Source organism: Pteropus vampyrus, unplaced genomic scaffold, assembly GCF_000151845.1.
Source record: "Pteropus vampyrus isolate Shadow unplaced genomic scaffold, Pvam_2.0 Scaffold59, whole genome shotgun sequence".
Taxonomy (NCBI): domain Eukaryota; kingdom Metazoa; phylum Chordata; class Mammalia; order Chiroptera; family Pteropodidae; genus Pteropus; species Pteropus vampyrus.
In genome coordinates, this window is record NW_011888840.1 from 227,472 (window position 1) to 240,401 (window position 12,930).

General features: G+C 35.3%; 1 protein-coding gene across 1 annotated transcript in view; it reads left to right on the forward strand.

The window, feature by feature from the left end:
• COL14A1 (collagen type XIV alpha 1 chain) overlaps nt 1-12,930 on the forward strand; it is a 213,161-nt gene that overhangs the window by 138,378 nt on the left and 61,853 nt on the right. Inside the window, exons 36-37 of the mRNA XM_023530986.1 lie at nt 7,403-7,480; nt 10,023-10,109. Of these exons, the coding sequence (XP_023386754.1) occupies nt 7,403-7,480; nt 10,023-10,109 (165 nt within the window). The remainder of the gene's footprint in view (nt 1-7,402; nt 7,481-10,022; nt 10,110-12,930) is intronic.

Consider the following 12,930-nt stretch of genomic DNA (forward strand, 5'->3'; position numbering starts at 1 on the left):
CTCTATTTCTGGCTAGTTCTTTTTTTAATGAATTTTGTGGCCTTTTTGTGCTTACTATCTTTTGTTGAAGTTCTCATTAGGTTCCTTGAGCATCCTAACAACCAGTGTTTTAAACTCTGCATGTGGTAGGTTGCTTGCCTTCATTTAGTTACTTTTCTGGAGTTTTCTCCTGTTCTTTCATTTGGGACATGTTTCTTTGTTTCCTCATTTGGGCTGCCTCTCTGTGTTCACTTCTGTGTATTGGTGGATCTCCTATGTCTCTCAGTCTTCACCGAGTAGCCTTATGAAGTAGTTGTCCTGTATGGCCCAGTGGCTCAGTCTTCCTGATCACCTGTACCGTATACTCCAGGAGTGTCCCTTGTATAGGTTGTGCATGCCCTTCATTTGTAGTTGAGCCTCAATTTCTTTTGGCATTTCAGTAGGTGAGATTGACTCTCAGGTTGCCTGGCTGTGAGGATTGGTTATGACCACAGCATATGAGCTGCTGTGTGTGGGCTGACCCCATAGATGGAGATTTGCCCCAGGAAGCAACCGTGCCTATTGAGGCCACCATTTGGGTGTTCCACTTGTGGGGCTAATTGGGTGGTGCTTTGTTTTGGTCTGGTGCTCTATTTTGGTCAGATGTCAGCCCCTGGGTGTGTTAGGTCTGGGGCCTCTTAGGAGGGCCTCCTGTGCTGGCCAAGGTTAGCAGCTGCTTGTGACTAGCCTGAAGCTACCTGATAGGAGCTACAAAGTTATCTGCGATTGGTTGCTGCCTGTGCTGGACATAGAGGCATGTTAGGGTGGCCGTGCTGAGAACTGAGGCCAGCTGCTAGAGTACTAGGCCTGAGGCAGCTTAGCAAAAGGTCCAGGTCACCCCAAGGCCTGATGCCACCTGCTGGCTGGCCATAAAGCTCTACTGCTGAAAGAGCCTCAGTCAGTACATGGATTGGGTAAGGCAGAGTCCCAGGTAGTCACCAGGGTGGGACGAGTGTTCAACAGGTAGTGAAGATTCAGGATTGGTGCCAGTGCTGACCCTGGAGCCCCTTGCAAAAGTCCCAGAGCACACCTGGCCAGCTGCTGTCCATCTTGGACCTTCAGATCCTGAGAGTTGTCCAAGAAAGATTTTAGCACAGTTTGGGGTTGGTTGCTCACCACCAAAAGTGCATCCGGCAGTACATGGACCAAGGCCCACTGTTTGTGAGTGCACTTTATTCTTGCAAACAATTTCATCTGTTCTAATCTACATTTCTCTTCTACATAACAAAAATCAAGTTAATTATGACACTATTATTGTCTTGCACTTTCATAGATCTGTAGAACTAGCCAGCTTTATGGAACTTTAGAAAGACATGGTGGTTCTCAAAATTTGTTTAAGCTGAAGATCACTTTATACAAATGAGATCTTCTAATTTGTCAAATAAATAAGATTAAAACAGACCAATGGTAATTGAATGGGAGAAGGGACATGGCCCTCCACTAGTCCCTAAGGGAGTTTAAACGAGCACTGTTCTAATTCTACTACTCTATATAACCCATTCACTTTATACACCAGCAAATATTCCCAGGGTGGTAAAGTGATTTACTTTGGGACCCTTTGCTATTTTGTGATATTTTCCTTTGCAGTAACAATAGAAGTTAAATTCTTGCGTACATAGGGGGACATTGATGCTTTCAGACCTTGACAGATGTGTGCTAATTAGCTTGACATTTAGTTTGAAGTATCTTTAAAAGTATTTTTGTTTCTACTTTGCTTTGGAGAGCTATGGATTAGATGTTTGGAAAGAGAGAGTGTAAAAGCTATGGAAGTCTCTCTTGTTTTTAGTTATGGTAAGAGACTTTTAAAAACGTTTACATATGATATTGAGGAGTTGTCTTCTCTTGTTGTGAGGTATTTCATGCTGATTAAGAAACACATCTTCTACTCCATGGAAGATACTTTTATGATAGCACATTCCAATTTATAAAACTCCAAATTGGCAAACTGAGGATATCTTATATTAATAAATGGATATATATAGATGAACACTTGGATAGATAAATGAAAAAACTCTAAGAGAAATAATTTTAGGTGTATGAGATTCTGGGCCCAAATTACTTGCTAATATTATTATTTTTTTAATTTTACAAATAATGCATATAAAATCCCTGACACTTAGGCATTCGATGAAGAGCAGCTATTATTATTGAAAGATGGCAATAAGACCTTCTTTATCTCACCTTTTCTAAACCTCTAGTACTTGTTTAACACTTGATTATTTGTAGTCAAGTATTATTTTCTTCCTCTTTCATATGTCTAATTTTCACCTCTTTAGCCAGAGTATAAATTTCTCAAAATAGAAATCATGTCATGGTCTTAATTTGCAACCACACCCTTCTACCCTGTATCACAGAATCTAATAAGTTATATGAACAGACTAAGTCCTCAAAAAAAAATACTTGATAGAAATTAAACAGAATGTCATCTATATGATATAAATTGTTTTATGTCTTTTCTTAAAATATTTTTTGCATGTATTCTATTTCATTTGTGGTATAGATGACAATCAGGTCATATATATCATACTCTCTCCTAATTTATATTTTACCATTATAGTATTTTTTAATTTTAAAAAAGTTTATTAAAGTTTATTCGAGCCAGAAGAGTATACGTGAGGAAGCAAGATCTCAACAGAGAAAAATGCTTCTACAATTACAGCTTTATAATTACAATGACAGCAATTATATTTCAAATTACACTCTGTGCAAGAACTATACTCCAAATATATGGCCAATTAAATGTCAAAGAATTTATTTCTGAAAGCAAAAGTGCCTGTAGGTTTCAGGCCTACCGGCGATAAATCTGTACTTTTGTCCATGAAAGAAAAGTAATTAAACAGAGCACTCTCTGTGATAACTTCCAACCAGTAGGAGACAATGGGGAATTTATTGAGGTCAATAATTAAAGAGTTCTTTGTAAGGCTAGTAGGAAAAAAGTTGTGGCTTTTGTTAGAATCTGGAAGTCGATAGAGGATTACTAAATAGATTTTCAGTCTGCCCACTTATTGAAAAATTTATGTTGAAATGGATGTTATTAGATTAGATCTCAAGAATGTAATTAGAAACTCACTTTTTTATGGGGTTATTACTTGATTGCTTCAGTGCAGGGCCAGAGAGAAGCTTTAGTCTTCAGTTTTCGATTTAGAAATCAGAGATTGCTAACATGATCTTGATCTACATCTGTACTCCCATAACTAGCAAAAAAGAATGTGTAATGTGCAAATTTTGGATTATTCCAGGAGGAATAATTATCATATAGGAGAGATTGGTAGTTTGTAGGTCAGCATTCCCTAGCAAATTCAGCAATGATACAAAAAATGCCAGATGATGGAAAAGCTCTAAATATTTAGTCTTTACATAAAATATATTCTTTTAAAACCAACGTTAAATAAAGAAGAGATTAATGGATTTAGGGATCAGTAACTACTATATTGAAATTGCTCACTTGCATAATAAAACAACTGTGTTCAGCGATGCAAGATTTTATAGGGTACGAAAGTCCCAAGTGGGACTAAACTAATAAGCAAGCTTAACTCAGCCGTCAAAACACATGTGGAAAGAAACTTAACGACTGTGCTTTTTCTATCCCATCTTCTTTCTCCTAGGAATTGTCTTTTATCCTTTCTGATAACTAATGAAATTATAATGCTGCCAGTCAGAGATGATTCTAGAAAAATTTTGAGCTTCTGGACTAGGATCATGTTTCATAGTGTCTTTCTTAAATTTAACACATAATTATCCACTTGACATTTGTTTAGCCCTCTGCTGTTTAAATAAAGACAAATACAAATTATATTATGCTGTTTTATTATAAATTTATTTACTGAGTTAAAGATTTTTTATGTAGGAAGCAGCAGTAGACTAGTCAATGATCCTATAGAAACAAATATTTTTAAATTATATAATTAATATAATAAAATGATTATGTTTTTACAAGAATTATATCTTTTAATCCTTTTAAAATGATAACAGTATCTATTATTTATTATGTGTCTTCTATGGACTGTGTCTACTACTACTGTGATTATCTTATTTAATCTTCCAATAACCCTAGGAAGAGATACTTATATAAGCCCCATATTATAGATCCAGAAACTGAGACTTGAAGTTAGGGAGGGATGCCCTTTACAAAAGAGAAGAAAGTGAGATGAGACCATATCTGACTTGCATAAAGTTACCTGTCTCCCATTTCAAGCTCTCTTCCACTGGGTCAGACTGATTATTACAGAACTTAAGGTGGAAGGAGTCTGGCCTATTCCCATCACCATATGCCTTGTCTGTTCACCAACAAGTTCAAAGGCTCACCATTATTTGAATTACAACCTTGAAAGTAAATGTGATCAAAATGTTCCCCCCAAAATGTGTCTACATTCTACACCTATACATCTAATTACTACCAACAAGGACAATGGCAGTTAATTTTAATTTAATGGTTTTTCCTACATTCATGAAATTGAGAACAAGTAAAAGCACTACGTTCAACAGCTGACAAATGGTATGTGCTTAATAAATCTTAGTTTTGAAATGGCGTCAATAAAAACTGAACACCAAATTAAAAGCAGAAGATGGGCTAGGTCCCCAGTAAGCTTTTTCCAGTATTCTTGCGCAATGTTGAACTCTCTAAATATTAGTACAAGTTCAGGTACAGCTTGACTTCAAATTATAAGCTTAGTTACGTGATGCTAAAAAAAAAAAAAAACCAGGATAAAATCTGGTACTGAGTGGAAAGTTGAGCCAGGGATACATGTTTATTGCCATTCACAGATCATAGTGACAACAACAAGAAATATTTTAATCTTATTTTCATGCTAACATTTGACCTCAAAAGATTTGTCTTTTGTGCTACACCCAGACAAAAATGTCCAATAATGAAAAACAAGCATGTAATTGGTTCAGTATTCCCTCAAAAGAGATTATAGAAAGTGAAAGTGGGAGATTCTGCATCTTTCTCTCCTTTTTTTTTTGCACAGATATATTTTTTATAACATTCATTTAAAAAGGAAAACAGTTACAGAAGTAAAAAGAGACTGCCTCTTGGAATTATTTACTTTAAGTATGGTTTACTTTTAACCATATTTTCTTGCATTTATGGGCACTTGAATGTAAGATGTTTTCACATGCCATCTTTGTGCTGTTTCCTACATAATTGGTATAGATGTGTGTCGTTGTTTTTGGAATAAAAGCCAGAGTCTTTTCTTTTTTAGTCAATCCCAAGAAATGTGCCTTGGAAAAAGAAGTCTCTAAATAAAGGCTGAGAATCTAAACTATTACAATACAAAACAATTATGAATAAATTTGTTGTGCTCATATGAAAAATGGCTGCTGACTTCATCGAACTTGAAAAAAAAGGCAGCCCACGAACATTCCTCAAATGATCGTATTGGCTTCATTCAGCACTTAGTAGGCATTCAACCTCTTGAATAAATAAAATGAGCTCGTAAGAATCTGAATAACTCGATAGGGCAGAACTTTAGCCAAAGGTTTATATGTAGACATTATCCTATTATAGGTGATTAGGTGGTGAATGTTTATTTGAAAAGCTTCCAAAAAGCTTGGTGCCTACTGGGGCTAGTGAAAGGCTTTTGTTTTAAATAAATACAGTCAGTAAAATGTTTTGACACTGAGGGCTCTATTCAGAAGTGGAAAATTTCTTAATGGATGAATGACTTATAGATTTAACTGACTCTATCTAATGCTGTCATAATGGGACCCATTAATAAATGTCCCCAGACAATTGGCATTATAAAGTTAGGCGGGAGTACCTTAATTTTAAATGTTAGGCTAAAGATCCATTCACTGCAAAAATTAACCTCAAGAAAATGTTGTGTGCTGTTCAAATCCCACCAGAACTCAGGTTTCAGCATGTGCTTTAATTACTGAGGCTCTTCTGTCTCACGTCCTAATCAGTTTGGAATGGGGTTGACATTACTAATATCATGCCTCACAGTGGTGATCTGAGGATAAAATGATACAGGCAAAGTCCTTAGGATCGCATCTGGCACACTGTAGGTTATCACTAAATGTTTGCGGCTATTGTTATTTGCTAAGATTTTTTTCTCAACCAAAACATTAAACAGATGTGATTATTATAGAAACAAGCTACTGTTCTATTTCTACCCTCAATACTGTATTGCTTTCACTTTGGTTCTGCTCTTTTGGCCTTCGTACTCCTGCCCTTTAAAGAATTTAACTATGAAAGGGCTGCACCATGTTACATTAAAAGAATATTTATTATTTATAATAATTATATTCCAGGCACTGTTCTAAATATTTCCCTGTATTAACTAATCCTATCTACTTGGGCACCCTCATTTTCATCTCTTGACAGGGATGAATAATACTCCTTGGGAGAAAATAAGGCACCAAGAGTCTCCAGCTCTTGCTAAAGGAAGGTTGAAGATTTAAAATGAAAAGAACTTCATCCCTCTCCCAGCTCTGCAACTGATGACACTTTTAATATTTGAAAATAATATAGGAAGAAATATAATATTAGAAATAGTTGGATTGTGAAACTAGTGTTAGCCCTTAATGATATTATAATGATGTTTTTGTATATTTCAAAATACACATTGAGTTATTGCCAGTGTACATGAGTAGAACAAGACTGTCTAAATATTTATGACATGATCAATGGCTTAAGTAAAACTACATTTAGCCCAGGTTCTCACAATACCATATGATACTCTGTCATGACACTTACCATTCTGTAAACAGTATTTATGTCTCCCTGGAAATTCTTCGAGGGCAGAATACCTTGCACTCTGGTTTTGTTCAGTTTGTATCCTAAGGTCTACAAAGTATCTGGCTTACATTACCCACTAAAGAAAAATTTTTTGAATGTACGCCTGAATGATTAAAGTCAGAATTAATTCAGCAAGCCTTCATGAATACCTACTACATGCCACATATTGCAATAGGGAACAAAAAGATTAATAAATGATTCTCTGTCCTTTGAATTACTCTCAGTCTAAGGAGGAGAAAATACAAATAATTGTATTGTATGGTGGGAGGTATACTACAGAAGAGACATATGGAATGCTGTGGGATTACAGAGGCGCTTGGAGTAACTGTGGTGGGCAGTACAGGGAAAATTTCAACAGAGGCGCTAAGCTTCTTTAGCTAGAAATGGGAGAGGGAAGTTGCAATAAATAAGGGAGTTCAGATGGTAGATGGAGTAACAATAGACAAAACCTTAGATTGCTATGTGTTTGAGGAATAAAATTATTTTGATATTGTTGGAATGACTTTCAAAATTTATTTTATGTAATGTTATATCATAAATATATTGCTGTTCCATTTTGTGATATGTAATATGAAATCATTATAATTATAAACACAAAGTATCTATCTTTTATTGAATGACAATTTTCATTTTAAATTGCAGTTCCAGTTACAGATGTTTGATATTGTTTGTTCCACATCATGGGCCAATAAAGACAAATGCTGTGAACTACCAGGCCTGGTAAGAAATCTTCATTCATTATTTTGTCTGTTCTTCATTGACATTTTCTAAAGTTATATGTAATTCTCTGAAAATGAAAGGCTATTTCACAAAACTCATATCAGAGATAATTAATTGTGATGATGAAAATTAAAAAGAAGTTAAGGAGACGTGTCTGAATCAGCAGGATGCACTGACATGTCTGGTGGGAACTGCACGCACAGCTCCTCAGAGTGCCATTTACACATAGTCCGTATGTGCTCACATTTCCTGGTTCATGAAACCTTTGGAGTAATTTTTTATGGCATCCATAAGCCAAAAAAAACACCTAACAATTCCATTTCTGAAATAACAAGCTCCAAACATCTTACTATGTGTTTATGTCTTAACAACTCAGTAGCCGTGTGAAAAAATAATACACATAAATTGAAAGAAAAAAATGATATGTTTATTTTACTCTTAAATAACCACAATTACTTACTAAACGAGATGCGTTTGCCTATTGGGAGTGTACAATTTCTTATATCTTAGAATCTCATTGGACATCTCCACCCTCACTTTTTTCCACATTAATTTTTTTCATGGTCTTTGCTTTCCATCGTAGCTACTGCCGAAGAAATAGATTTGCAAATATGTGACATCATTGTAAAGAGTATTTCAAAATCTAATGTTGAAACTGTGAACTACCTTGAGCTAGTTGTTCATATGAAGTCCAGTGGGTGCCAAATATTGCTGTTTCTGTAGAGTTTTTAACATTCACACTGTCTTGTGAGTTTGTTATTGTGTCCCAGGGCACCCAACACAGTTCTAGAATCGTAGTCATGATTTATATAATCTACGTGATGTTACTAGAAAACCAACGTTTTTCTCATTAGTAATACCAAGTGTAATTCATGGGCATATACCTGTATATATAAAAACAGATCCATATCTTAGAATCCTTCAGGCCAGTGAGGTGAAATGGATGATGCCTGTCATGGTTGGATAGCAGTCATATCATAATAATTAAACGTGTAAGATGGGCTTGGAGAAGCTGTCATAAAGTTTAAGAGATTTGCCTTTTTAAGACCTTACAACAGATCACATCATCTATTGCAGGCAGTAAGTTTATGGTGACTATGTTTGAGAAGGAAATAACTTATTCTTTCTTCATCAGAATAAGTTTTGAAGTAGACTGGGGCAGGATTCAGTCAGTGATGCTGTGATGTCATGCGTAAGTGCAGGTGGATTGGAAACTGAAAGGAGAAATGCTCAGAATCCTATGGTGTATCAAGCAAAACATGATCACCATTTCTCCTTGGAAGGACCCAGACCTTCTCAGAGCTTCGCCTTTCATTTTTATTACTGGATATGTTTAAATTCTGTGGCAGGAAGACATGGATGGAGATGCGGTCAACCACCATGGCAAAACCATTACTGAGTCTCTGGTCATGGGGGACCTGTTGTTGGCCTTTTTCTGGGGATCTTTCAGGATATTTATGTTTACATTTCACTCTAGCTGGTCAAATACCAGGCCATGTGTGTTAGCAAGGGGTTTTCCTGTAATGAGCTGAAAGCTTTGACTATTGTCCAACGTCTAGAGAAAAGTATATACAGTATACACAAGCCCTTCGCTCAACATTTTTGAGTTTCTGTTGTAAATAATTCAGAGACTGAGATTATTTTCAACTTGATCATTTAATTATCACTTGTCAGCTCTACTCAGCTCTAACTTTACTTTTCCCCAAAGTCTTAAATAATGAAGCTCATTCTCTCCAAAGGGACTGATGAACCGCCTGAAGTTGTACAGTTTCTTATCCCAGGGCAGACTTTTCTTTAGCTGCTACTCCAAATGGGGTATTCTCAAATTCTTCAATAGCTGTCAGCAGGTTCTCTCTGTCTTTCTCTATACTCCAGGGACTCTTTCAGATACATTCCTCCTGACATTCATAATCTATCTCGTAATGTCACATGGCAACAAAATTCTCCGAGACAAGGAAAGTGACCTTCTATCTCAAAGTTTTAGGTTGATGCTGTGATTTTTTTAATTTTCAGTCACAGAATGTGAGCAGTAGTTAAAATTGTTACAGAGAATTGATGATATGTTTAATCACTTTTTAAATTTTGTTTTGCTTATTGGTTTTACTATTGATGTAGTTATTTTGGTTGACTATTTCAACAAGTTTTTTTTTTTATCTTTTGAAATGGAAAAAATATTGTAACACAAAGAAAGTTTGCAAGACCTTTAGTTCATAGAGTACTACTACAACTGAATTAAACTAACTAGGATTTTTTTTTTTTTTTTTGCACCCACTTCTGTCTTTCTTTCTTCCCTGGATTCCCCAGCTGGTTTTATCAACATCTTTTGATAATGATGATTATCAATGACTGACTAGACACCATTTATTTTTCTTTAAAGAAAAGATTTTGTGATCAGGAGAGAATATTCTCTGCCTTTCTAGACTAATACTCACTTAAAAAATTTCTTTTAAGTGTCTTAAATCAGTGTTTTCTTTGAAGCCATAAAACCATTTGTATAGACCATGTATCTAATTAACAGTTATGCTATTTTTTTTCTTCTCAGAGGGATGATGAGACCTGCCCAGAGCTTCCACATTCCTGCTCTTGTTCTGAAGCCAGTAATGGGGCTCTGGGACCAGCAGGCCCACCAGTAAGTCTTGCCTAGTTCCAGCTTAAATGTTCTTTAATAATATTTATAGCTATCATTTGTCGTGTGTCTAATATGTACTTGCCACTGCACTAAACACTTACTCAATCCCATGAGCAAACTGAAGCGCAGAGATGTTAAGAAACTTGCCTAAAGAACACAGCTTGGAGAAGCTGCTCTTCAAATTTAGGTCTCCGTGACTCCTAGAGATGACGCTCTCTCTGAATCACTGTGCCAGACTCTCTGTTCAAAATCTTCCCTTTAAACTCCTGTGCTTTATTTTTCGTGTGAGTGTTTCAGTTATTGACCCTCTACTTGTACCTGTAAGGTTTGCATACCCTCCTTTTGCCTATTTTGTATTAAAATGTATATGTGAAGGAAGGATTTTGAATTTACCAGGAAAAGTAGCCCATCTGAGCATGAAATTCTCCACTTTTGACTGGCACTTCCTACAGACAAGGGAAGAGGGAGGTGGGGGAGAGGGAGAGGAAGAAGGAGGAAGAGGATGAAATAAGAGAGGGAGAGAGGGAAGGGGAGAGAGAAAGAAAACATTTTTGTGAAATATAAAATGTGTTTAACTGCAATGTCTGAGTCTTTGAATTTACCATGATAAATCTTTTGTAATACATTTAAATGTTCATTTTATGTCTAACCTGCTAAATGGGATCATCAGTGTTACTTAAGATAAGTATGGTATAGCTGGTCTGTGGTTAGGAAATGGCAAATGCGTCAAGGCAGAAAGACAAAGAAAATAGGGAGAAGATGCTCCAAGAAATACAGAAACCCAGACTTTGCAGGAAGAATATTCTGATGCCTGACCAGTCCTGCATGCTGGCTTGCCAGAGGCAGCCAGGCCCGGTCAGTATGTGTGTAGTATATAGTCCACGTTGACAGCTGGCTTGAAGCGTGGAAGTTCACTCCAAGTTGGCACCATCAACATAATTTTCTTTCCTTTGCGTATTATATTTCCTGATCTGAACAAAAAGGAAGAGAACCTGCTGAATGCATCTGAAACATATCCCAGCAGTTTCTCCTTTATCTTTGGCACATAAATCATTCTTTCAAACTATAGATGTAGAACCCAAATACTTTTTTTTTTTTAAAACAAAAGACTCTTTATTCCAAAGAAGCAAATATGAGTGGTGGTAAAAGCATCGAATTTAAATCAGAAAACTAGGCCTGTCACGGAACTAATGTGAACCATTTTCTCATATATAAAATAGCACCCACCTCTTTAATAGATCTTGTGAGGAATACACAAGTTAATATGTATATAAGTATCCTGTGCATTATGAAACTTTAACCAAATGTAAGGAGTTGTTTTTAGCTTAATCTGGGAATTGAAAAGAGTTATTTTCAATTGTGCTTTTTTTCACCAAAAGTATGCCTTTGAATTTTATTAAGGTTCATGCACATTGTTTAGTTTATTCACTGTACATGCTGTAGGATATTCCATTATGTAAACTGCAGTTTATTGATTCATTACTGTAGAGTATTTCCCTACTATAATATTATTATAGCAAACATCCTTTGCATGTGTCTTTGCAAGCATGAGTGAGTGCTCTTGCAATAATACTTAGAATCAGATTTGTTAGAGGACAAAAAAGTGCATCTTCAACTTCATGAAGAAATCCCAAATTGTTCCTTAGGGTAGCTGTCCTTCTATCCTCTCCCACAAGCTCTCTGTGAGGTCTAGTCTCCATGCATCTTACCAGCAGGCTCTGATGTTGCCAGGCTGGAACATATTATCTGTGACTTTAAAACCCTGTGTCATTGTTATTTTAAATGATACTTTTCCTTCCTGCTAGTGAGATGGAGCGTTTTTTCATTTGTCTCTGAGCCATTTGGATTTTTTTCCTGTATAAATACCTGTTCATAAACTTTACTGGGTTTTTATTGTGCAGGTTTTTTCTCATTGATTTGTATGTGGTTTATGTATTTTGGACACAATCTTTTATTAATGAGTTGGTTCACAAATATCTTTTTCTGATCTGTGGATTGCTTGTTGTTATTTATAGGAATTTATATTGTCTAGACATTTTAATTCTAATGTAGTTAAATTTAATATTTATGTGAGCTATCATCTTTTAAATTTTTTAATTCCTTCGTTTATCCATAATTTATTTTGGAATGTCTTTTTAAATTTTGAATTGTATGAGCTATTTTTGTCTTTTTCTCATTGACATATTAATTTTATTGCATTTTATCATGGAAGATAGTCTGCATAGTACCAAGTCTTTGACATTTGTTGATTCTTTGACATTTGCTTTGTGGCCTTTCTCAGGTTTTACAGATTTTCCATGTAGGCTTTAGAAGAATGTGTGTTCTCTAATTGTGGAGTTCAGAATTTTAAATATAAATGTCCAGTAAATCAAATTGTAAATTGTGTTAGAATCATCTTTATCTTCATTAATTCTTTATCTTTTAATTATTGAGCTAGATATTTAGAATTTTCTATTCCAATTGTCAATTTATCAAATTCTGTTTCTAATTCTCCATTATGTAGAGATTGTGTTATAATATGCAAAAAAGATTAGAACAATTATCTTCCTAGGACGTGCTGTGTCAGCATTTCTCTTGTGGATTATATTCCTCTCATGTATTTTCTTTATCTTTTTAATTTTAGCCTTTCTATGTTTTTATATTTCAGATGTGTCTCTAAAGACCATATGTGTGGATTTTTACAAATCCGGTTTTATAGTCTTTCTTTTTAGAGTTTAGGCCATCCTGTTGTTTGTGATAATTAACTTATATCTGGCTTTATACTTCTATATCTATCATGTTAATTTTTACCTTCTATTTGTCCCATATTATTTATATATGT